The 22,498-nt window shown below is 37.6% G+C and overlaps 1 protein-coding gene across 3 annotated transcripts in view; it reads right to left on the bottom strand.

Moving 5' to 3' along the window:
• CSRNP3 (cysteine and serine rich nuclear protein 3) overlaps positions 1–22,498 on the bottom strand; it is a 212,192-nt gene that overhangs the window by 76,352 nt on the left and 113,342 nt on the right. For all 3 annotated transcript variants that reach the window (XM_019458184.2, XM_019458191.2, XM_019458202.2), the window contains one exon: positions 9,334–9,504. In XM_019458184.2, coding sequence (XP_019313729.2) covers positions 9,334–9,504 — 171 coding nt within the window. The remainder of the gene's footprint in view (positions 1–9,333; positions 9,505–22,498) is intronic.

The raw sequence follows: 22,498 nt of genomic DNA on the forward strand, positions 1-22,498 counted from the left end.
GCCCTTATAAAGTCCTACAATAAATGCATTCTTTTTTTGTTTGTATGGTTTAGTTGTACTAAAACAAGACAACGCTTTACAAAGCTAACTGTCATTTATCAAGTATGTAACAGTAATTGTACCTACACCAGTATAAGTCCTAAGAACACACGTTTCAGCTCTGTAAATCTCCAGAAAAGATAAGGTGTGTGTACAAATAACTACAATGTAAGACAGAATACAGTCAGCGTTGGAGACATGCTTTAGTGTTAATAGACTATGAGTTTCTACAGAAGCTGAATCATGTCTCATTTACTTTTATATTTCTGGCTCCTAGGACTAGTGCAATGAATAGCAAAGAGTACATGCTTAATAAGTGTCTATTCATTCATCCATTTATCTAAATATTTATTAAGTGCTTACTGGAAGTTAGGCGTACAGAGACCTGTTCCTGACTTTGATGAGCTTACACTCATTCCTTCCAAACTCATTTTGAGTGCCCCGCTTAAAGGGAGAAGGATATATATGGAGGCAGGGTCCTCAATGACAAGAAGGAGCTGCTGTGTATGAGGGAGAAGGTGGCGTGACTTCAGTCTGACACACTCAGTGCTGTGAAATGGGAGAGAAAACTGGGGGCACCGAGCAGGATGGTAGTAGGGCAATAATGAGCAGCTGAATCTGAAAACACAGTGTTTGTCATTTTCTTTAAAACTTCTTTAAAGTTTTTACATATTTGGGGGCACCTGGGTGGCTCAGTCAGTTAACTTTCCGGCTTCAGCTCAGTTCATGATCTTGAAGTTTCTGGGTTTGAACCCCGTGTCGGGTTCTGTGCTGACAGCTCAGAGCCTGGAGCCTGCTTCAGGTTCTGTGTCTACCTCTCTCTCTGCCTCTCCCCTGCTCTCACTCTGTCTCTCTCTCTCATAAATAAACACTTAAAAATTTTAAAAATAAATAAATAAAGTTTTCATGTATTTGCATAAAAAGGAAATATGGAGTGAAGAATATGGGAGGAAAATGGTTAAAAGTCCTGGCCTCCAAATTAAAACAAAAAAAAAAAACAAAAAAAAAAAACAAAAGAAAAAAACCAAATAATGAAGTAAATGGTAAAGGGTAGAAAGATATGTAAAAACAAGAGGTGGGTGCTTTACTGGGGAAAACAAGAGGATGAGGTAAAAAAAAGGAGTTGGGGAGGAAGGACATGGAAGGAAAAGGGGTTGTGGTCTGAGTGTGGAACACTGAAATTTGATTGGTGGTAGAGCTGTTCTAATTTGTAACAATATTCTGGATGAGGCTATGGACATAAACAGCTGACTGAAATGGAGGTAAAGGACATAAATAGAATAGAAATAAAGACTTCAGAATAGAGGTGGTCAAGGAAATATGAGGCTAATGGTTCAGTGAGCCATCATATGCCTACTGACATCATGGTTTGGGGGGAAATACTGGGATGGAAAGAATATAGAAAACCACTGCCAAAGTTTTGAATGTTGGTGAAATACCAAAAGACTTAGTAAAGAGCAGGGTAAAATGAGAGACGTGGTAAAGTTTTCACGGAGAAAGAAGTATTTGATGTGAACCTTAAAGCGGGTATAGAACTTCATAGAGATTGGGAGGCAGAGAAGACATTTCAGCCTGAAGGATTGTCTAAATGCCAGAGGAGGCAGCAATGGTTAACTATCTCTGATTCATCACACTGGATCTCTCAGATCTCTCAGATGAAATGATCTGAAAACAACTCCATTGTATTGGAATTGGACTTTACAGTGCATTCCTATGAGTATTTTCTAAATGGACCACTAACTCATATCTATCTTCCTACACTCCAAATTCTCCCAACTACTTAACTTTCATATCCCCAACCAACTAAATACCTACAGATTCAACTGCTCTATGTCTGCTGTTTGGATGGGGACACTGACCTCGTATAAGCACATCTGCAACTGGTTCCAGGTCTGATCTTCCAAGGCCATGCTAAAAGGTTCTTCTTCAACATAAGGGGATGCAGAGGGTCTGGAGATCTCTTATTTTAACAGTAGCTTTGCAGAGGTGTCTTGACCTATGCTGCTTATTTTTTCTTACTTGGTCTCAGCTCTAACTTAAGATGCTATTTTGATCCTTGTTCTTTGAATCATATTATCACAGAGTAGACAGGAGATTTTGAGGGTCACGTGACCCTACCTCCTGCTTAATCAAAGACTTCCCTTGATACACCTGTGTTAGGTTTCTGCCTGAACACTCCTCTATTGTTTGAAAAATCAAAGATTCAGGGATAGATTGCTACATTTATCTATGGGATAGTAAGTTCTCAAAGTAAACCACACTGCTGGATAGACATGATCTGCTCCTGTATCTTAAGTTGTATTTACTACTTGTAGTCTATTATTTTGTCATGTCTGAAAGCACTTAACTCAGAGCCTGTAACATAAGATATACTCTATTTGTTGAAACTGAAACTAAATTTTCAATGCATTTTAACTGCTAGGTTAAGAGAATAGGTTACTTCTAGTACAAAGTTTCATGTCAAAATCTGTTTTCTGTGGATTCTTTATCTCAAACCTCTTTAAGAAATGTGCAGTCAGTGGGACGGAAGAGATACTGGAGAAACAGGCTGACTTGGGTGCACATGGTAGCATATGTATGTCTGTGTATTCAGAGAGAAAAGGGAGACAAGTAAGAAAAGAAAGAGGGAGGGAGGGAAACAGATTATAATCTCAGCCCTTGGGTAAATTAGGAATATATCTCTGAATGGTGATTTCTACTTTTAGAATATAGTTACAATAATAGCTTCTAATCAGACAACAATTCTTGGATAGAAATGAACTCAAGAATGTGAAAGTGTTTTTTAAATGAAAAAATCGCAACCCTATGTAAAACGTCTACTACCTGCTTTCATATGTAGCTTAGAAGATCTATCCTTTTACCTCTTGATATTTTCACTTCCTAAATACTGTATATATATTTGTAGAAACACTGTTTCGGGAAAAATAATGTGTTCCTTTCGGGAGGATGTTTCATCACATAGCTTCTCATTACTCGTGTGAAGTGCCAAGAACCTTGAAAGGGCAGGAAAAAAATCATTCCTCTCTAGCTTCTCTGCAGCTTTCCTTTCGACAGTGCTCAAGTACAGGCTGATTGGCTATGGAGCCACAGGGATTTGATGAAACAAGGCGTTCCACAGCAATACAGAATCCAGATGCTTCTATCTCAAGGGAAGTACACGATGTGACCTTGGTTGATGGCTGGTAAGCATGCTAGTTGCCTAGCAAAACTCAGAAGTCCATGAAAAGAGGCCTAATTTCCTTATTGATTTATATTTTGAAGCTTTTATTGTTATAATGTGATGTGCTACAAATTGAATATCTAAGAATGCTTAGAATAGCATGGAATTTTTTACTACTATAGCTGCTGACACATACCAATCTTATCAATGCCGTATTTGTAATGATAACAAAATGTTGTTACACAATATGTTAATCCCTGCAAAGTACTGAGTACATGGGATATTTTTAATTTGAAAGATGAGCTCATGATGGTGAGATTTAAATAACCACATTACAAAAAATCTCAATGTGAAACTAAATTTGGTTTCCTAATGCCACACAAATTTGATAGTCATCAAAAATCATTCTTTACTCTAAGACAGGTTTTTTTCTGAAAGTAGAGACATATATTAAAGAAACAGGATTCACCACTAATAATATTCCTAAAAGTTTAGATCCACAGATTTACATGCAGATAAGACCACTGCTGATAAGTACATATTTTAATCTAGATGAAAAAAGAAATAAAACATATTTTTTAAATTTGCATATCAATTTTAGGACTAGTGAATAATCTGAAATACATTTCTAGAAACAAGAAACCCTTTTAACTACCCCTTTCACATTAGTTAATATGCCCAGGTCTTTCATACAGTAAATATTCTAGGCAGAATTTTTATCTCTTGATTCTTTGCTTTTCCTACTATTCTTCTCCCTCTCCATAATAAAAATATGGCAAACTAAGCAGACTATTAAATGACAAGGGCATTGTTTAATTAAATCAATTAAATTTCTAAAAATTGTGAAAAATCTCTGCCAGGTTTCATTTAATACAGTTAAATCAGCAATTTAGTAAACGAACACATTGCCAGCCACCACTGATAATAAACAATGAGCTGAAACATTTTGATAAGTTTTTGGACATCATTAAATGTGTCTATTTTCTTCAATAGAAAAATCACTTCAATTACACATAACTTATTAAAGCCTTTACAAGTTAGCGAAGAAACTGGATGATTTAGCGGATGACGCCATTTCAATCAATCTGCTGTCCACATACATAAACACAATTTGAATGACAGTCATCATATTAGGTTAAGTTTAAGATTTATTTGTTGAGGGAGACATAAAATATCAACAGAAATGAAAATTAATAAATACGAAAATTCATTCATCTTTTTAATACCTCAAAAAATCAAATCATTTTCAGTGCTAAGGTGCCATACCATTTCTTGCCTTTATGACAATAGAAGTAAAATTTTGTATTCTGGTTTCTTTCTTTCTTTCTTTCTCTCTTTCTTTCTTGAGAGAGGGTTCAAGTGAGCTAGGGGCAGAGAGAGAGAGAGAGAGAGAGGGAGAGAGAGAGAGAGAATCCCACGAGAGGCAGAGAGAGACAGAGAGAAGTGGGGCTCACCCGAAGCAAGGCTCGAGCTCACCCGATGCGGGGCTTACTCACGAACTGTGAGATCATGACCTGAGCTGAAGTCAGATGCTTAACGGACTGAGCCACTCAGGCACCCATGTTTTTCTTAATTTTATCTCATGAGCATTTTATATACTGCCAGAAGATCTTCACAACTATTATGAAAATAATTGTGTAAGTCACCATAATTTAATGGATCATTTCCCTGCTCTTAGACATGTTACTTTTCTCTTCCCCACCTCCTACTCCCATTTTTTGATACTACCACTAACCACCAACATTTTCATTGATGTAGTTTTCCCCTCATTTTTGATGTTTCTCCCTTCAGGTAAATTATCTGAAGTACAGACTCATAGATATGAATATTATTATGGCTCTTATATTTCCCAAGTGCTTTCTAAATTTCACTACCATCAAAATAAAAAGCTTCTGCACAGCAAAGGAAACAATCAACAAAACTAAAAGGCAACCAACGGAATGGGAAAAGATATTTGCAAATGACATATCAGACAAAGGGCTGGTATCCAAAATCTATAAAGAACTCACCAAACTCCACACCCAAAAAACAAATAATCCAGTGAAGAAATGGGCAGAAAACATGAATAGACACTTCCCTAAAGAAGACAACCAGATGGCCAACAGGCACATGAAAAGATGCTCAACATTGCTCCTCATCAGAGAAATACAAATCAAAACCACACTCAGATATCACCTCACGCCAGTCAGAGTGACCAAAATGAACAAATCAGGAGACTATAGATGCTGGAGAGGATGTGGAGAAACGGGAACCCTCTTGCACTGTTGGTGGGAATGCAAACTGGTGCAGCCACTCTGGAAAACAGTGTGGAGGTTCCTCAAAAAATTAAAAATAGACCTACCCTATGACCCAGCAATAGCACTGCTAGGAATTTACCCAAGGGATACAGGAGGGCTGATGCATAGGGGCACTTGTACCCCAATGTTTATAGCAGCACTCTCAACAATAGCCAAATTATGGAAAGAGCCAAAATGTCCATCAACTGATGAATGGATAAAGAAATTGTGGTTTATATACACAATGGAGTACTACGTGGCAATGAGAAAGAATGAAATATGGCCCTTTGTAGCAACGTGGATGGAACTGGAGAGTGTGATGCTAAGTGAAATAAGCCATACAGAGAAAGACAGATACCATATGCTTTCACTCTTATGTGGATCCTGAGAAACTTAACAGAAACCCATCGGGGAAGGGAAGGGAAAAAAACCCTAAAAAACAAAGAGGTTAGAGTGGGAGAGAGCCAAAGCATAAGAGACTCTTAAAAACTTAGAACAAACTGAGGGTTGATGGGGGGTGGGAGGGAGGGAAGGGGAGGTGATGGGTATTGAAGAGGGCATCTTTTGGGATGAGCACTGGGTATTGTATGGAAACCAATTTGACAATAAATTTCATATATTAAAATAAATAAATAAATAAATAAATAAATAAATAAATAAATAAATTTCACTACCATCAGTAGCAATGTATGTACCTATGATTTATACAGTGACTTTCACCAGCACTTAGGTATCAGCAGTTTTTACTGGAGAGGAGTGCTAATCTCACAGAGATAAAATTTCTGTGATTTCATACTAACAGAATCTCATTAGTATTATTTTAATCTGCATTATTATTACTATTGTTACATGCTTTAAAATTTTGCTAATCATATTTCCTATTGTTTGGATTGCCTCTGGAGGTTATCTAAAAGATTCATATGTGTTTTTAAATTAAATATAATAAATAATATATTTAATATCAGTATTTTGCAATGTGACTTTTTTTGTTACTTCAAAACTCGGGTAATGATCCCATGTCTGACAAATAAACAATATCCCCAAAATTTGATTTTTTTTAATCTATTTAATCCACCTGGAATATATTTTGGCATATGTTGTGAGATGTGTATCTAAATTACTTCTATTTCAAACTCTAACACCATCACCATTTATTACATACTTCTTCCCTTCCCCATTGCTCTATAAGGCTCTATTCTTTTTTTTTTTTTTAATGTTTTTACTTATTTTGAGAGAGACAGAGCATATACTTTTGGGATGTGGGGGAGGGAGAGAGAGAGAGGGAGAGGGAGAATCCCAAGCAGGCTCTGTGTTGTCTGCATAGAACCTGACGTGGGTCTCAATCTCACAGTGAGAGATCATGACCTGAGCCAAAATCAAGAGTTGGACACTCAATTGACTGAGTCACCCAGGCACCCCTGTAAAACTGTATTCTTACACATTAAACTCTTATATATAACATGCTGAGACTTTCTATACTTTCCTAGATCTAGCACAGTATCAAAAAAGTTAAATTAATAATTTTCTACTATGATTTGATATCTGGAATGGCTTTTCAACATTTATACTGTCTTTTTAAAAATATACCTTTATTCTCATTAGCTTATTTTCCCAAATAGATTTTTATCATTCTATCACCTTCTAAGAAAATCCAATTGAGGCTTTTGAGACTATACTAATATTTATAAATTAATATGGAAAGCTTTAATAACTTTATTTATCTTTATATCTGGAAACATAACCTACCTCTTTACTAATTCAAAATAAACAACATTTATTTTTTATTCTTTATTTTAGAGAAAGAGAGTGCATGCAAGCAGGGGAGCAGGGCAAAGGGAAAAAGAGAGAGAGAGAATCTCAAGCAGTCTTCATGCTCAGCGTGGAGCTTGACTTAGGGTTCGATCCCACAACCCTAGGATCATGACCTCAGCCGATGTCAAGAGTCAGATGCTCAAACAACTGAGCCACCCAAGCGCCCCACAATAAACAATATTTTAAAGATATGTTCAATGCTATATAATTAAAGGGCAGTATGAGATAATGGAAAAAGTGAAGACTATGGAGTGAGGTACACACATACACACATATATATCTAGGCTCAAATCCTGTGTGACCTTGGGCAAGATGTTTAGCCTCTCTGAGCCTTACATATTTCCTCTATAAACTGAAGGTAGTGGTACTTCTAGAATGGACGGAAAGAGTAGGGATAATGTATATCCCTACATTGGAGCTGTATAGCTCCAAAGCTATTAAAGCATTTATATACCCAATAAATATTAGCTATGATCATAATTTTCAATATAAAATGTGCTTAGTAAAGTTCTTTCATGTGTATTATCTCACTTGTTCTGTTGATCTTCACAAAACTCTACTGGATGATGATAATGATGTTATTACCACTGTTAATACTAAGACCTAATACGTACACATGTATCTTCTTTTAAATCAAAAACACAAGCTCATTTCATATCATCATGACATATATAAATGTATTTGCAGATTATTTACATTACACAATTGCCTTGTCCCTGAATACTTTATGATTTTTTTGTTGTGATAATTATAATTGCTCTTTCTTTATATTTTCTATTAGTTTTGCTTGTTTAAAGGAATGCTTTTGATTTTAGTTTGTTTCATGCTCAACAGTTTTATTGAGATCTTTATTTCCTTTAAAATTATTGTTTATTCTTTTGGTTTTCTGGGTTTTCACATTTCCAAATTATATTCCATGTTATAGGATTGCATATTAATAAAATCAGCCACTTAACTGAAAAATGGAAAAACTAAGACTAGTTATCTCTCATGGTATCATGATATGGTAAAATCTTCCTGTTGGAAAATAACTTTAAGAAGATCATTTAGCTATTACTAGCCAGTTTCTTTTAGCTTGCAGATTGTATTAAGAATTTTCTGGGGGCTCTGAGCCTGAGTGTCTCAGTCAGTTAAGTGTCTAACTTCGGCTCAGGTCGTGATCTCATACCTCGTGAGTTCAAGCCCTGCATGGGGCTCTGTGCTGACAGCTCAGAACCTGAAGCCTGCTTTGGCTAACACACAGTGTGACAGAAAGAGGAATCAATGAGAAGGCATACATCTCTATTTTTTCTTTGTGGGCTTTAAATATTATTCTTGGGGATAAAGAATAAAGGAATGAGTAGAAAGAAGTATAAATCGCATGCACTTACACACTTGGGAGAGTTTTGTACCCTTCTTGTCTCTTATTGCAGGGGTGGCACGTTCTTTCTCATTATAACTTAGACTTCCCGCTCCCAAATACATCTATTTTTTCCCGCCCCAGAATATCATTTCAGCTTTGGGAGGATAAATTTCTGTGTCTGGACTTGTCTTTCCCCAAATATTCTCAGTAGGGTGCTCCCTTTTAAAATTAATAATAATGAAATACAATTTTGTGGGCGCCTGGGTGGCTCGGTTAGGCGGCTGTCTTCGGCTCAGGTCACGATCTCAGGGTTTGTGGGTTTGAGTCCCACATTGGGCTCTGCGCTGACAGCGCAGAGTCTACTTCAGATCCTCTGCCTCCCTCTCTCTCTGCCCCACCCCTGCTCTCTCCCTCTCTCATTCTCTCTCAAAAATAAACATTAAAAAATTAAAAAAATACCATTTTTTCATTGAATCAGTTGGTTAACACTATCAAAATAATCCACTCCCAAAAGCAATCCAAATAAAAGAATCTACTGATACCTCAAAAATGCTTCTTTTTTTACTTAATCATGTTTTGCTTTTAAATCAATTACAAGGACAAAACAAAACTAGTAATAAAGGTTCAAAACAATGACCAAGATGATACAATTATTTTCACTGCAGAACCAGACAATTAGCTTAAGGTATGGTTTCTGTACTCACGGGGAAAATGATTAGAAGTGGATGGATTGACACTGTCCCCACTGTCAGCACTCTCGCTGCTGGAAACTTCATCATCTGATTCCCGCACAGAGGAGCAGGGTGAAGAGCCGTCAACTTCTTCAAACTTCCTCTTTAAAATTCCACTCATAGCTGCAGCGCTGTCACATGTACCTGTAACAGGAACGGGAGCAATGAAGCATTGAAATATTTGACCGCTAGATGTGTAGCCAAGGTCTCCAGAGTCATTTTTATGTGTGTGTGTGTTTTTTTTTTTTTTATACATGAGCTGAGTCTTTCCTTGAAAGGATCACTAAGCAGTTTTTTTTAAAATATTTTCAAATTAACAAAACTTAAACTAAAATTAAATACGAGCAATTGACCATTTGGTTACCAACCATTTTTTAAAGACACAGCTTATTTTAATATAATTTCTCTATTCCTTTTTGTTGGCAAATTGAGAAAATCTACCTGAGTCCATGAAATCCTGTAATGAAAAAAGTGTCAATATCCCCCAAAGTCTTAAATGATTACTGCCTTACATAAAATTCATCCAGAAGAAACACAGATAAGTATGCAAAAACCTCATACTCAAGTTTTAAAATGCAAGAGCCTAATTAGCTGAACACAACAAAGCATATGAAATCGGTTCTAAATTTTAGGTAGTTTTCATTTCAATACTGCAATTAGATGAAATGTGTTCCCATGATACCTGGTTACCAAAGCTGTTGCCACTGTTTCAGAAACTTCCTAAGGCTATTTACCTGGGAAACAGCCTTTAGTGGGCAGGGGGAAAGGTGGGGGGTAGTTTCTCCTAAATGCTTTCTCTAGGATGAATGGGCTTTCCTCTCTCCTTGGGCTGCCCTTTCTCCACCTTCCCCATTTACCTTGACATGTGCACAGTCAGCTAAAGAGCATAAACTTTCCTTGCAGTGTAAGGATATTTCGGGGAATAACCTATATATAAATTAGCTTAGATATGTATGTACATGGTCTTCCATTGCTAAATTAGGTTAACTTAGCTAAAAGTATTACTAAGTTGATTCCATGCATTCCAACTTCTATCTCATTTACGTCAGCTAATTTTAAGTCTCATTTGAGTTCGTGAAACCGTTATCTCCTTTTCCCGCCAGAGTGAAGCCATCAGTCCTGTTGATCAAGAGAAAGCAAGACCCTTGAAACTATTCTAGATACTGCCCTCAGACATCTCTGAAGTCACCCCTTCTCTGTGAAGATCACACAGCAAGGCAGCACGCCCAGGTCCCCTCAGCTGAGCCAGCTCTCTCGAAAAGTCTAATTCTGTAGTTTTTAAAGTGGGTTACTTGGATTAGCAGAATCAGCATCACTGGGGAGGGCCACTGGCCCCACTTCAGATCTACTGAATCAGACACTTCCAGGAGGTAGTGCCTGGCACTCTGTGTACTCATATCGGAGGACCACTTGTCTAATTTCTAGTCTGCTCTCCAGCAGCTCCCTTCCTTGGGGGTGTCCACTTCCTAGTCCTAGAGAGTGACAAAACCCAGTACTTAAAACCTAGTCAAAATCTCTTCTTTGGCCATCTTTGTATGTTTTCTAGTAAAATTAAATATAGTATTAAATGTCTCATAAGGATTTACCATTAATTTCAATATTTTCCATTCATCTGAGTACATGTTGAGCTACTGGTATGTATATGCTTGACTCCTTGGGTGGAGTAGGTGACACAAAAGGGAGTAGAACATGTTCACTGCCCTCAAGGAGCAAACACCCACTATGCGGCTTCATCAAATTGAGAGTACTCCCAAATTCATGTTCTACTGCCTTGTTTTACTAAATCACGTCTTTTACATGACTTATACTAACAATGGAGAGAACAGACGCCATAAGAAGCTATTGCACTGTCCACTCTTCTGAGAATAAAATCTCTACCCTGACTCTGATTTTACCACTATTCAAATTAGCATATTATTTTCTCTATCTTAAAGAGTGTGCATAAATGTGCACTGCATAAATGTGCATGCATATTGCAGATCTGAGCAGGGCAAGAGAACAAAAGATATTTTAAGTAAAGTTCTTGAAATAAAAGTAGGACAGGATATAAATTTTAAAATGGTTCACTTCAAACAAGATGCAAAGTAATTCATGAGGGAGAGCCTCCAAGACACAAAGTAATATAAGATGGAAACCCATGTTTAAAAAGTACGTTCTTATAAGATAGTGCAATGGGAACAGTTACAAACCATATCCGTAAGTTCCCTCTGCTCCCAGCTTCCTTAGGAAAGGCAGATTTCTCAAGAACCAAAGACATTCAATTGCACCACAGACAACAATGTTTCAATATGGTAAAGCGGTACTTGGTACTCTTCCTTGTTTGCTTCCTCAAGAATAAGAGGGGAACTTTTTGGAAGGATGACAAGGAAATTGAAAGTCTCTTTTTCTTTTTGTTATTATATTTTGGGACTGGAAAGCAATGGAGTTGAAGGTTAGATACAATTTCTGTCTACATCTTTAAGGCTGAAAGAACCTGAGCTAGACCCAGCTCAAAGGAAAGAAGGAACTGACCCTTTAGGTTGGGATTAGTATATAAGCTAGAAATTAAAAATTCAAATAATTACAGGGGCACCTGGATGGCTCAGTCAGTTAAGTGTCTGGCTCTTGATTTTAGCTCAGGTCACAATCCCTAGGTCATGAGTTCGAGGCCAACTTCAGGCTCTGTGCTGGCATTGCGGAGCCTGCTTGAGATTCTCTCTCTCTCTCTGCCCCTCACCCACCTGTCTCTCACAAAATAAAGAAATAAACTTAAAAAAATTCAAATTATTACAGAAGTGCATAACCTTAACATACATATGATACCGGTTAAGTGCTGATTGCTTGTGCAGCAAACAAGCATAATACTTGTCTAGTTGCACTGCCTTTAAAAAATATTATGTGTGGGGCGCCTGGGTGGCTCAGTCGGTTAAGCGTCTGACTTCAGCTCAGGTCATGATCTCACGGTCCGTGAGTTCGAGCCCCGCGTCGGGCTCTGTGCTGACAGCTCGGAGCCTGGAGCCTGTTTCCGATTCTGTGTCTCCCTCTCTCTGACCCTCCCCCTTTCATGCTCTGTCTCTCTCTGTCTCAAAAATAAATAAACGTTAAAAAAAAAATTAAAAAAAAAATATTATGTGAGTGTAATAAGAGGTCATGACAAATCATGAGGCCAAATGACCCATCGCTTAAAGGAATGTAACCCTTTATTTAAACCCAACAGTGGAGTGGTAAAAAGATCATGTGGTTTTCTTCTACATCGTCTATACTATCTCACTGGGGATGAGAAGAATATGCGAATTTAGAGGGAAGGCCCTGTTAATAGAGAAGTTGTATATACCTGGTTTGCTTGTGTCCTGTATTGATTCAGAATTTGAGGACAATATGTGGCTAGTTAGGTACAGATGCTATAGGGAGTACAACGAATGCCTGTCTTACGGCTGCCACAGCTCCTTAAATATCCACTTATCATATTTTTGTTCCTAAAGATGAGGCATAATTAAACTTCATGGATGTGAAGCCAATGAAAAAGTGGTCAACATTTCAAATTGGCTTTATATAGCATCAAAGCCCAAAGAACAGAAGATAAATCTGGACAGGCATTAATCTGTTCTAAATGTGAGAAGCTGAAAATCTAAGCCTCAATAACAGCCATTTTAACACAGCTACTGTTTTCCAATTCATGAAACATATGCTAGTCAAGAGCATCACCATTTCTCATTTGGACTAGGACAAGAGCCTCCTAATTACTCTCTCCCATCCACTACTGTTTGCTTTAGATGTGTTTTCCAGGTTGCAGGCAGAATGATAAATCTAAAATGCAAATCTGATCATGTGAGTCTATAGCTTAAAACTCTTAAGTGGCTTTGGATTGCCTTAGGATGAGTTCAAAATCCTCAAAATGGCTTATAAAGTCCTTAACAATCTACTTTACCTAACCTCTTCATCTTCATTTTGAGCCATTGCCTTGTTGCCAGTATCTTAGCTCTAATAATCTTTCAGTTTTCCAACCTGCCATTTCTCTCTGGCTTCTAGGCCTTTTGATATATTGTTCCTTCTGATCCCCTTTTTAATTCTTTTCCCATAGCAATTACCATCTTCTAAATCCATGTTATTTATTTATATATTTCGATGTTTATTATCTATCGCTTTCATACCCTGCTACAAGATACAAGGACAAGGATCTTTGTTTTCTTTACTGAGTACCAATGGTTTAGAACAGTGTCTTATATATTATAGATGCTCAATAAATATTTGTTGATGAATGCATAGAACCCTTCCATTTCTATACTTTAATTACTTATCAGTGTCTGTTTTCTCTGCTAGACTGAAAGCTCCATGAAGCAGAAATCAAGTTCATCTCATTCACCACTCTCTCTTTCCTCACTAACAAAATATCTGGCATTTTTGATTGGATGAGAATCAAAATGAAAGATGAAATTGACCTCAAAACGTCATACTTTTTTTTTTTTTTTTTTGCTTGCAAGCAGCCCCAAAGCAAATTCTAGCTAACTTAAGCACAAAGACATCTGTTGGAAAAATACTGAACTAGTTCATGCAATCTAAGATAGAGCTGAAATCCAAAATTAAAGGAATGCAGGAGTAAGGACAGCTTCTAAGGTTATGACTGTAGAAATTCCTTATCTTTTTTCTAGAGCACCACTGTTACCAGGTTTAAGTCCAGCAACTTCTCTCTATGTCTCACAGTTCAAGTTTAGTGTTCCAAGGAGTGAGTAATGTTTTCGCCCATCTTGGGTCAGAGGTCAGCCCTTTGATCACTCAACTACATGGCCGGAAGGCAAAGAGCCACACAATTAGGTACTACTCCAGAGAATCTTACTCAGAGGCCTCAATAAGTTCAATTGTACTTCAAAGCCAATATTTTCTTCTTGTCTAACACTGATTTATCCTAATTTTTTCATTCATTAATAGAGTCCATGAATTCACCACTTGGACAGCTTCCCCTTTCTCTGCACCTTCATGCCTTTTCTATTGCCAAATTAATAACCACTTCATTATAAAACTCCAATAAGCATCTTGTGATCTTGGATCTCTGCTATTCTTCACTAACATATACTATTGCTCTCAACTTTTTATTAGATATAACCATTGTTCAGAAGCGTTGGAGCACATTTAATGAAAAAGTAGTAGAGAGTATAAATGTTTTCAAATCTCTATACACACACACATACACACACACAAATACTGATGAACTACACTAGATGTTCTATGGTTACAAGTGCAATTCTTTTGTTTAATGTATTTCTGGAAAAATATCAGAAGACAGAAGGATGTAGACTGAAGTAAGTGGGAGAGCTTCACTAAGAATGCCAAATCAAGACGCTGGACGAAAATGTACATTTTAATGCATTTGGAAGAATGACTGAAGCTAACTTTGGGTATTTGCTGGAATTATGTTCATATCACTCTCTTCTGACAACGTAAAAATTTCGTAGCTTTCATAGGTAACTTGTTGAGTTCTTACTATCCCACTTCTATTCACCTAATGTTTAACCCTGTTTTCTTTTTTCATTCTGTCCTTATTTCATAATGCTTTGTTATGTGCTGTAAGGAAATTACCACAGAAAATATGCCTTAAGAATATCATCAATCCCCAAATTCTGAGGAGCAAGTTATCCGATTTGCAGAACCACTTTGGGGTTGCCAGATTTAGCAAATAAAAATATAGGACACCCAGTTAAATTTGAATTTTAGATAAAAGATGAAATCACCTTCAAGATATATTTGTATTTATTATTTGTAGTTTATCTGAAATGTAAATTTAATTGAGTATCCACAATTTCTTCTGACAACCCTAAGGGTTGTTCTCAGCTCTGGAGGAGAAAGAAGAATGACTAGAATGTAACAAAAACATCTACATACGAAATGCCACCTACTGGGGCACCTGGATGGTGCTCCACCTGGAGCTATATTACCTGAATATTCCTGTCCTTTACCAAACAGATGAAACTGAATAAATAAAACCTGAAAGGTAATTAGGGTGAATCATGAGTTTATTAAATAATTTAAGAAAGGTGAGGGGGTGAGTACTGGTTAATAGATTAAGGGCAGGCCAGACCTATCACTAGTGCAGGAAGAAGTGAATTTAAAAGGAAGTAATTCTGGCATGGCAAGAATTTCCTTCTATGAGAATGAGGAGATCTTTTTAGTGAAATGCTACCTCCTCCCTGGCTTGGTGGAAAAAAAAAAGATGAGCTGTGAGTTCGTGGTTCATCTGACCTGGTAATTCTTTATTCCGTGGAGACTGCCGAGACCAGAAGCCTTCCATGGTACTCCCTTAGGAAAAAAGGGATACATCTGGAACCCCTCTGTTCACTTTCTTGTGGGGGCCTGGGTTTGTCCTTTGCATTGCTGCCTTGCTAGTTTTGTAGTTAAGCAAAGTGAGAGTCCTCTTAACTGCAAGGGTCATTAACAAAGACACTTTCACCTTGGTGACGTGACATACATCAAGTGGCACATTCCCCTGCATTACATGCCATGGAGGACATCTCTCCATGACTTCTCAAAGAACAAAATAATTTATTTTACGACCTCATCAAATTTTCCAACAAGCACAAAAAGCTAAGAAACTATGATAAAATTCTACTCCAAGGACTTTGATAAGACGAGGCTGCTTGCTCCCATCAGCAGTGGGCCTCAGGCCCAGGAAACACCAGTGTCAGGATTAAGTTGCATGGAAAGAAAAGCTAACTTTTCTTTACTTTCACTCAGAATGGAAAGCAATTTTGATGCTTCTTCTGGTTGCTTCACCAAATTCAAATGATGAGCTGAGCAGCACTGCAAACAGGTTGACGAAAATACTGGTGTGTGGCTCATCTGTGATAGCAGGTGGGAAAAGCCTAGCTGGCAAAAGCAAGATTATTCACAATGTCACACTTTATCAGCCAGATCGTTACTGGGCCAGATAGAGGATGAAGAGGACAGTTGCTCAATTGATGGCGTACAGGTCTTATTCCAATATTTAAGAAAGCAAAGCTTAGCAAAAAAAAAAAAAAAAAAAATCATACTGTATTATTTTGAATCCTTTGGTGCAATATCTTTAATTATCCAGATGTGTTCCTAACTATTGGGATACAATTTTAATCAACTTAGTTTGTATTAAATCCTTTTCATCCCCAATTATTTTTTTAAACCATGCTTTTGAGTAATCTGTTATGTTTGGCCCTAACACTGACATTACTACTGCCCTGACACTATTCTGTTAATCAAGCACAGACTATAGACTAAAGTCTCTGCTAAATGAGATAATCATTATTTGAAGAAGTTGGCATCAGATGCTATGCCTTAAACACGCATCGCTCCACACGTTCTCAGAATGCTTATGCATTTCTCTTATTAAAAAAGAAAAGAGGGGATATCTTTTTCCACAATACTAAGGCCATTTCTGCTTTAACCCATTTGGCAAGAAACTGACATATCTGCCTCCAAGAGGATAGGGATTTGGCAAGGATTTCGCAAGGTAAAATCCTGCAAGGTGTTTCCACGGGGCACCACCAATGTGAAAAATGCTGCTGGTGGCTTGCCAATGTGAGAAGCGCAAGTTGGCCAAATACACCTCTTGCCCAGGTGCCTGTTTAAGCCAAGAACCCTGGGGGCACTCCTGTCTAATGAATATTTTTGTTGGAGAAATGATTGCAGGGTTCCCCAATTATGTATGAGTTCCTTGTGCCAGAGTTGCCTGTGACCTTGAGTTAAAGGTCTGAGTTACTTTATGTGCTTTGGATCTCAAAATTTTTGCAGCTTGCTGATCTGCAGCTTGAGAATCTTATGAAAGAAATGAATGCTTTCCACAGAAAAAAAGGGCAGATAAGTACAAATGCATGCCATCTAACCATGGACTCCCTGGTCAAGAGCCTCCACTCTGGTGATTTATCCCACTTCCTCAGCTTGGGTGGATATTCAGAACCTGGAGAAATGATTTCTTATGGACACATTAGTTCAAAGTATCAAAGAAGCTTAAGAATCTGTTGTCTCCTGTTCCTTTTACCACCAGGATCATCCACTTCCTAGAGCAGGGGTCTTTCCAACTTCTTTGGTTTCTTCTACTCTCAGGGAGACATTCCATAACAATTTTAGGGGCTCCTTTCTTCACTGTTTTCTTGGCTACCACCTACTACTCTAAAACGACTACCCCAAACTGACCTCCTCTATAACTCTGTATCTTGGTGGATGATTCTGGATTGCAGTACACTCTCCCCAAAACAGTGTCTGTCTTTCCTAAAAGGTAGTTGGAGTGCCTTGATCCATTTATAATACTGGTCAGCTTTTAGTGAGCACTGACTATGGGTTAGACTCTTTGTACCTATACTCTGTAATCTTTTTCCCAATCCTCCAAGGTTATTTTAACAAAAGAAAGCAAGCTTTCAGAAATCTAGATCATTTTCCCAAAAGGCCTCACCCAGACTTTCCCTTAAAAATATTCCCTGACCAGCACCCCACTGGGTTAAGTGATCTCTCTGCATTTCACAGCTCCCAGTGCTTATCACTCTTTATCATAATTGCTGGCTTGCCTGCCATTTTCTCACACTTGACTGTAAGGTTCCTCATGGACTGAAGATGTACTCCAGTGCTTGCTCAGTAAATGAATGGCCATCAATTTGGAGTCTAATCTTGGATGAGCTACTAACGAGTGGCCTAATTTTAAGTAAGAGGATTACCTCCTTGGGTCTCAATTTCCACTTCTGTCAAAATAAGGGGCAGACATAACTAGTGAGAATGGCTCTAATGCAATGCATTCCCCACTACCTGGTCATAAAAGCCATAAAAGCTTGGTCATATGACTCTATCTGGCAGGGGGGCCCCAAGAAGTTTTCCATGTTACCTGCCATTGAGATTAGTTACCATCCATATAAGAAAGACAGAACTTGGTTTTTAACCCCTCTTAACCCTAAGCATTGTTCATTAGTTGATATTTGGCAACATGGCATACTAGAATACATGTGAACTAGAAGCCAAAAGTCCTTTCCTCCAGGATGTTCTTTTAGTTAGCAAGAGCAGACAAAACTAACCAAGAGCATGATAAGGCTTTTAAAACTGTTGAAAACTGATCAAGTGCCCATTGTAAGCCTATTTTTCTTACTCTAACAAAAGTGCCAATGAAAAATTTATTTTATGTGCTTGCTATTAAGGCTAAAGAACAGTACTTAGCCTAATTCCTTTGGCGAATAGCAATACTTACGCATTCAGGGAAAAAAAGACCTCACATACTTAGAAGAATTTAGAATTATTACTGCAACACTAAGAGATAACATTTTTTTTTTCCTCCTTAGCACTTAAGAAGTTTCTCTTCAGTCTTTTAGAAAGCTTCTGATTAAATAATAAAGTAGACTAGCGAGTGTAGATCAAAGGGTATTTAAAGGATATGATATCCTTTTCTTCCAGAAGAATCATAAGAATAGTCCAAAGGGAAAGGAACTTTGAAGACATTTTCCCCATAAAGTACTCTAAAGTGGACATCAGAGCAAAATATGGCCAAGCTTTGAGACCATACCCATCTAAGCACTGGGATCCTGCCAAAGACACTGTGCAAAAAATAGAGGAGATTTTTAAAATTAGAATAAGTGGAAAAAAGTACTTTGGACATGCTTTAAAATGAATCACCACCTTAAGGCAAGATATAGATTTTACTACCTGAGGTAGAGAACGAGTTATTCAGCCTCCAGCTCACACTGCATTATAGAGCAATTAGTAAAAATAATATAGACTGTAAGATTAAATACCTGGGTTTTCAAGTCTCAGTGAAGGTTCTACTGGCACAGATGAAAACTGGTTCAAAATGGAAATAAGTCACAACAAATTCATACAATCTTCTAAAATTTGGAAACTCACTATTTAGAGAGGTTTCACCATTCAAACAAGTTTGACAAAAGCAGAGTCATGATACTCCTTCCCATCAATTATCCAACATTTGTTATCAATGTATACTTATCAAAAAGCACTTCTGGGTGTGCTACTATTAAAATAACTTTTTTTTTTTTTTTTTTTTCTCCCTCCCACCCCCCATCAACCCTCAGTTTGTTCTCAGTTTTTAACAGTCTCTTATGCTTTGGCTCTCTCCCACTCTAACCTCTTTTTTTTTTTTTTTTTTTCCTTCCCCTCCCCCATGGGTTTCTGTTATGTTTCTCAGGATCCACATAAGAGTGAAACCATATGGTATCTGTCTTTCTCTGTATGGCTTATTTCACTTAACATCACACTCTCCAGTTCCATCCATGTTGCTACAAAAGGCCATATTTCATTTTTTCTCATTGCCACGTAGTATTCCATTGTGTATATAAACCACAATTTCTTTATCCATTCATCAGTTGATGGACATTTAGGCTCTTTCCATAATTTGGCTATTGTTGAGAGTGCCGCTATAAACATTGGGGTACAGGTGCCCCTATGCATCAGTACTCCTGTATCCCTTGGATAAATTCCTAGCAGTGCTATTGCTGGGTCATAGGGTAGGTCTATTTTTAATTTTCTGAGGAACCTCCACACTGCTTTCCAGAGCGGCTGCACCAATTTGCATTCCCACCAACAGTGCAAGAGGGTTCCTGTTTCTCCACAACCTCTCCAGCATCTATAGTCTCCTGATTTCTTCATTTTGGCCACTCTGACTGGCGTGAGGTGGTATCTGAGTGTGGTTTTGATTTGTATTTCCCTGATAAGGAGCGACGTTGAACATCTTTTCATGTGCCTGTTGGCCATCCAGATGTCTTCTTTAGAGAAGTGTCTATTCATGTTTTCTGCCCATTTCTTCACTGGGTTATTTGTTTTTCGGGTGTGGAGTTTGATGAGCTCTTTATAGAAAATAACTTTTTTTAATTAAAATTTTTTTTTAATTTAAATTTTATTTTTTAAAGAGAGAATGCACATGTGCAAGAGAGAAAGAGAGGGAGGAGGAGATGGAGAGACAGAGGGAATCCCAACGAGACTCCACATTCAGGGCGGAGCCTGACTTGGGACTCGATATCACGACCCTGTGATCATGACCTGAGCTGAAATCAAGAGTTGGACACTCAACCAACTGAGCCACCAGGTTGCCCAACTATTAAAATAATTTTAAGTAAAAAGTGTCGATATATTTTTTAAGTTTCTTTTGAAAAATTCTTGTGACTGTATCAGTTGACACAGTATCTCTTTTTTTTTAACATTTATTTTTGTGAGAAAGAGAGGCGAAAAAGTGCACGTGCGCGCACGTGATTGGGAAGGGGCTGAGAGAGAGTGAGACAGAAAATCCCAAGCAGGCTCCACACTGTCAGCACAGAGCCCAATGTGGAGCTTGATCTCACAAACCATGAGATCATGACCTGAGCCAAAATCAAGAGTCAGAATATAGTATTTCTAAACATCATTATGATACAGAGGAACTTTAAAACAGCAAATCTGTGACACAGAGATTGTTTCATGATTCAGAGAAATAGCATCTTTACCACATGAGTTGGAATCAGACTATGCTGCAAAACAGCATTGGATCTGCAAACATTTCTTGGGCATCTACTGTGTGCCAGGCTCCCTCTATAATTGAAAAGTTCATAGTCTATGGATGAGACAGGAACTCTGGATGGAGCAGAGATGAATAACTAATACCTTGGTCATATAAAGTCAACATGGGAATGGGAAAAAGTAGAACAAAGGCACACTGATGAAAATTTTTAAAGCAATAAAGGATATAAAATGAGAGCTTATAAAAGTACATACTGTCACAACATATGTGAGGATCTTTGTGGAGACTGTGCTTCTAGCTGGAAAAATTCAAGGTATCTATGAAGCCACATATAGTTTGAACTTTGATGGCTATGGTGACTGCCTTCTCTACTTGCCACATCTCAATAGAAGATGGTACGAGGGAGGAATGACTTTCAATAAATTCCTCATGGGTTTCTATTTTTGGAAAACACGTCTTTCCCTCATCTGCTGAAATCTAAGATGTTTCATCAAGAGTCTCTGTAACTACAGGTTTGAGCTGAACTTGTCTTATCGGCACCAGGGAATCAACTCCTATGGGTTGAAAAATCATAATATTAGCTAACATTTATAATGTTATTATGTGCTGGGCATGCATTGTACAATTTCATTCCCATAAAAACCACAGAGATGATCATCCCACGTTGCAGATGAAGATGAGGCTTACAGATTTCAAGTGTCATATCCAAAGCCACATGGATTGTAATTGACAGACCATGTCCTGGAAGTGACACAGGGTTGGAATTTAAACCTTACTTCCCAACCACTATCCTGTTCAGCTTCTTCGCATTCCACGACATACTTTGAACTCACATACCCAAGAAACTATATAATAAAGGCATTTACCTATCAAGAAAACAACAGAGTATTTTCCTGGCTGTTTAGTTGTTCCTAAATTGCCCTAAATTTATAAGGCATTATTATATTAAACAAAATTACCCAGGTTTGTTGAAGTACTTCTCAGGTTCTTTGAAATACTAATGGTATTCTTCAAAAGAAGACCAGAATATGAAGCTTTCCCCCAATACTTTGTACTAGTTCTTATTCTTACAGAGTATCTGTTGACACTAAGTTTATGGAACCAACATTCCTTCACATCATCAAAGCTCTTCAGAGTGTATGAGAACACCTATTGATCTAATGGAAATAAGTAACTCCAAAGTGTCTGAGAATAGTTAACATTCAAAAACACTTGTTTCACATGGACTGAAAGATATACTATATAAAAATACAAAGCTTCTTGTCATCAACAGCTGTGGCCACTTTAGAATGAATGAATGTCTTGCATGCCAACATTGTTGGTCAAGACACCAGTTTCTGGCATAGTGCTATTTGTAGTTACTTTTGCTTTCTCTGAGAGACTGCAGATAATAAGATGTAAATACTAATACCTCGTGAATCCACTTGAACTTCCATTTAGCTATAGCTTTACTCAGCATGACTACAGATAAAGATAGCAGCAATTATTGGAGCTTAATGAACATTTTTAAAAATAAGTACCAAGGTCTCCCTTCTACTTGTTCATTTTGAAATCATTGTTTATTTTCAGGGATATCATTTAATTGTAAGATTTCTTCTCAAATCTCAGCCACAGTTGTTCTTTGTTACAGTCAGAACCTGAGGAGTTGTCTTGAATAGAACTGTTTTTCCTTCTCCTGTGAAAGGGTGTCACAGCACAAGAGCACTGCAGTGT

This window comes from Panthera pardus, unplaced genomic scaffold, assembly GCF_024362965.1.
Source record: "Panthera pardus isolate Hobbes unplaced genomic scaffold, ASM2436296v1 HiC_scaffold_10, whole genome shotgun sequence".
In the NCBI taxonomy this organism is placed as follows: domain Eukaryota; kingdom Metazoa; phylum Chordata; class Mammalia; order Carnivora; family Felidae; genus Panthera; species Panthera pardus.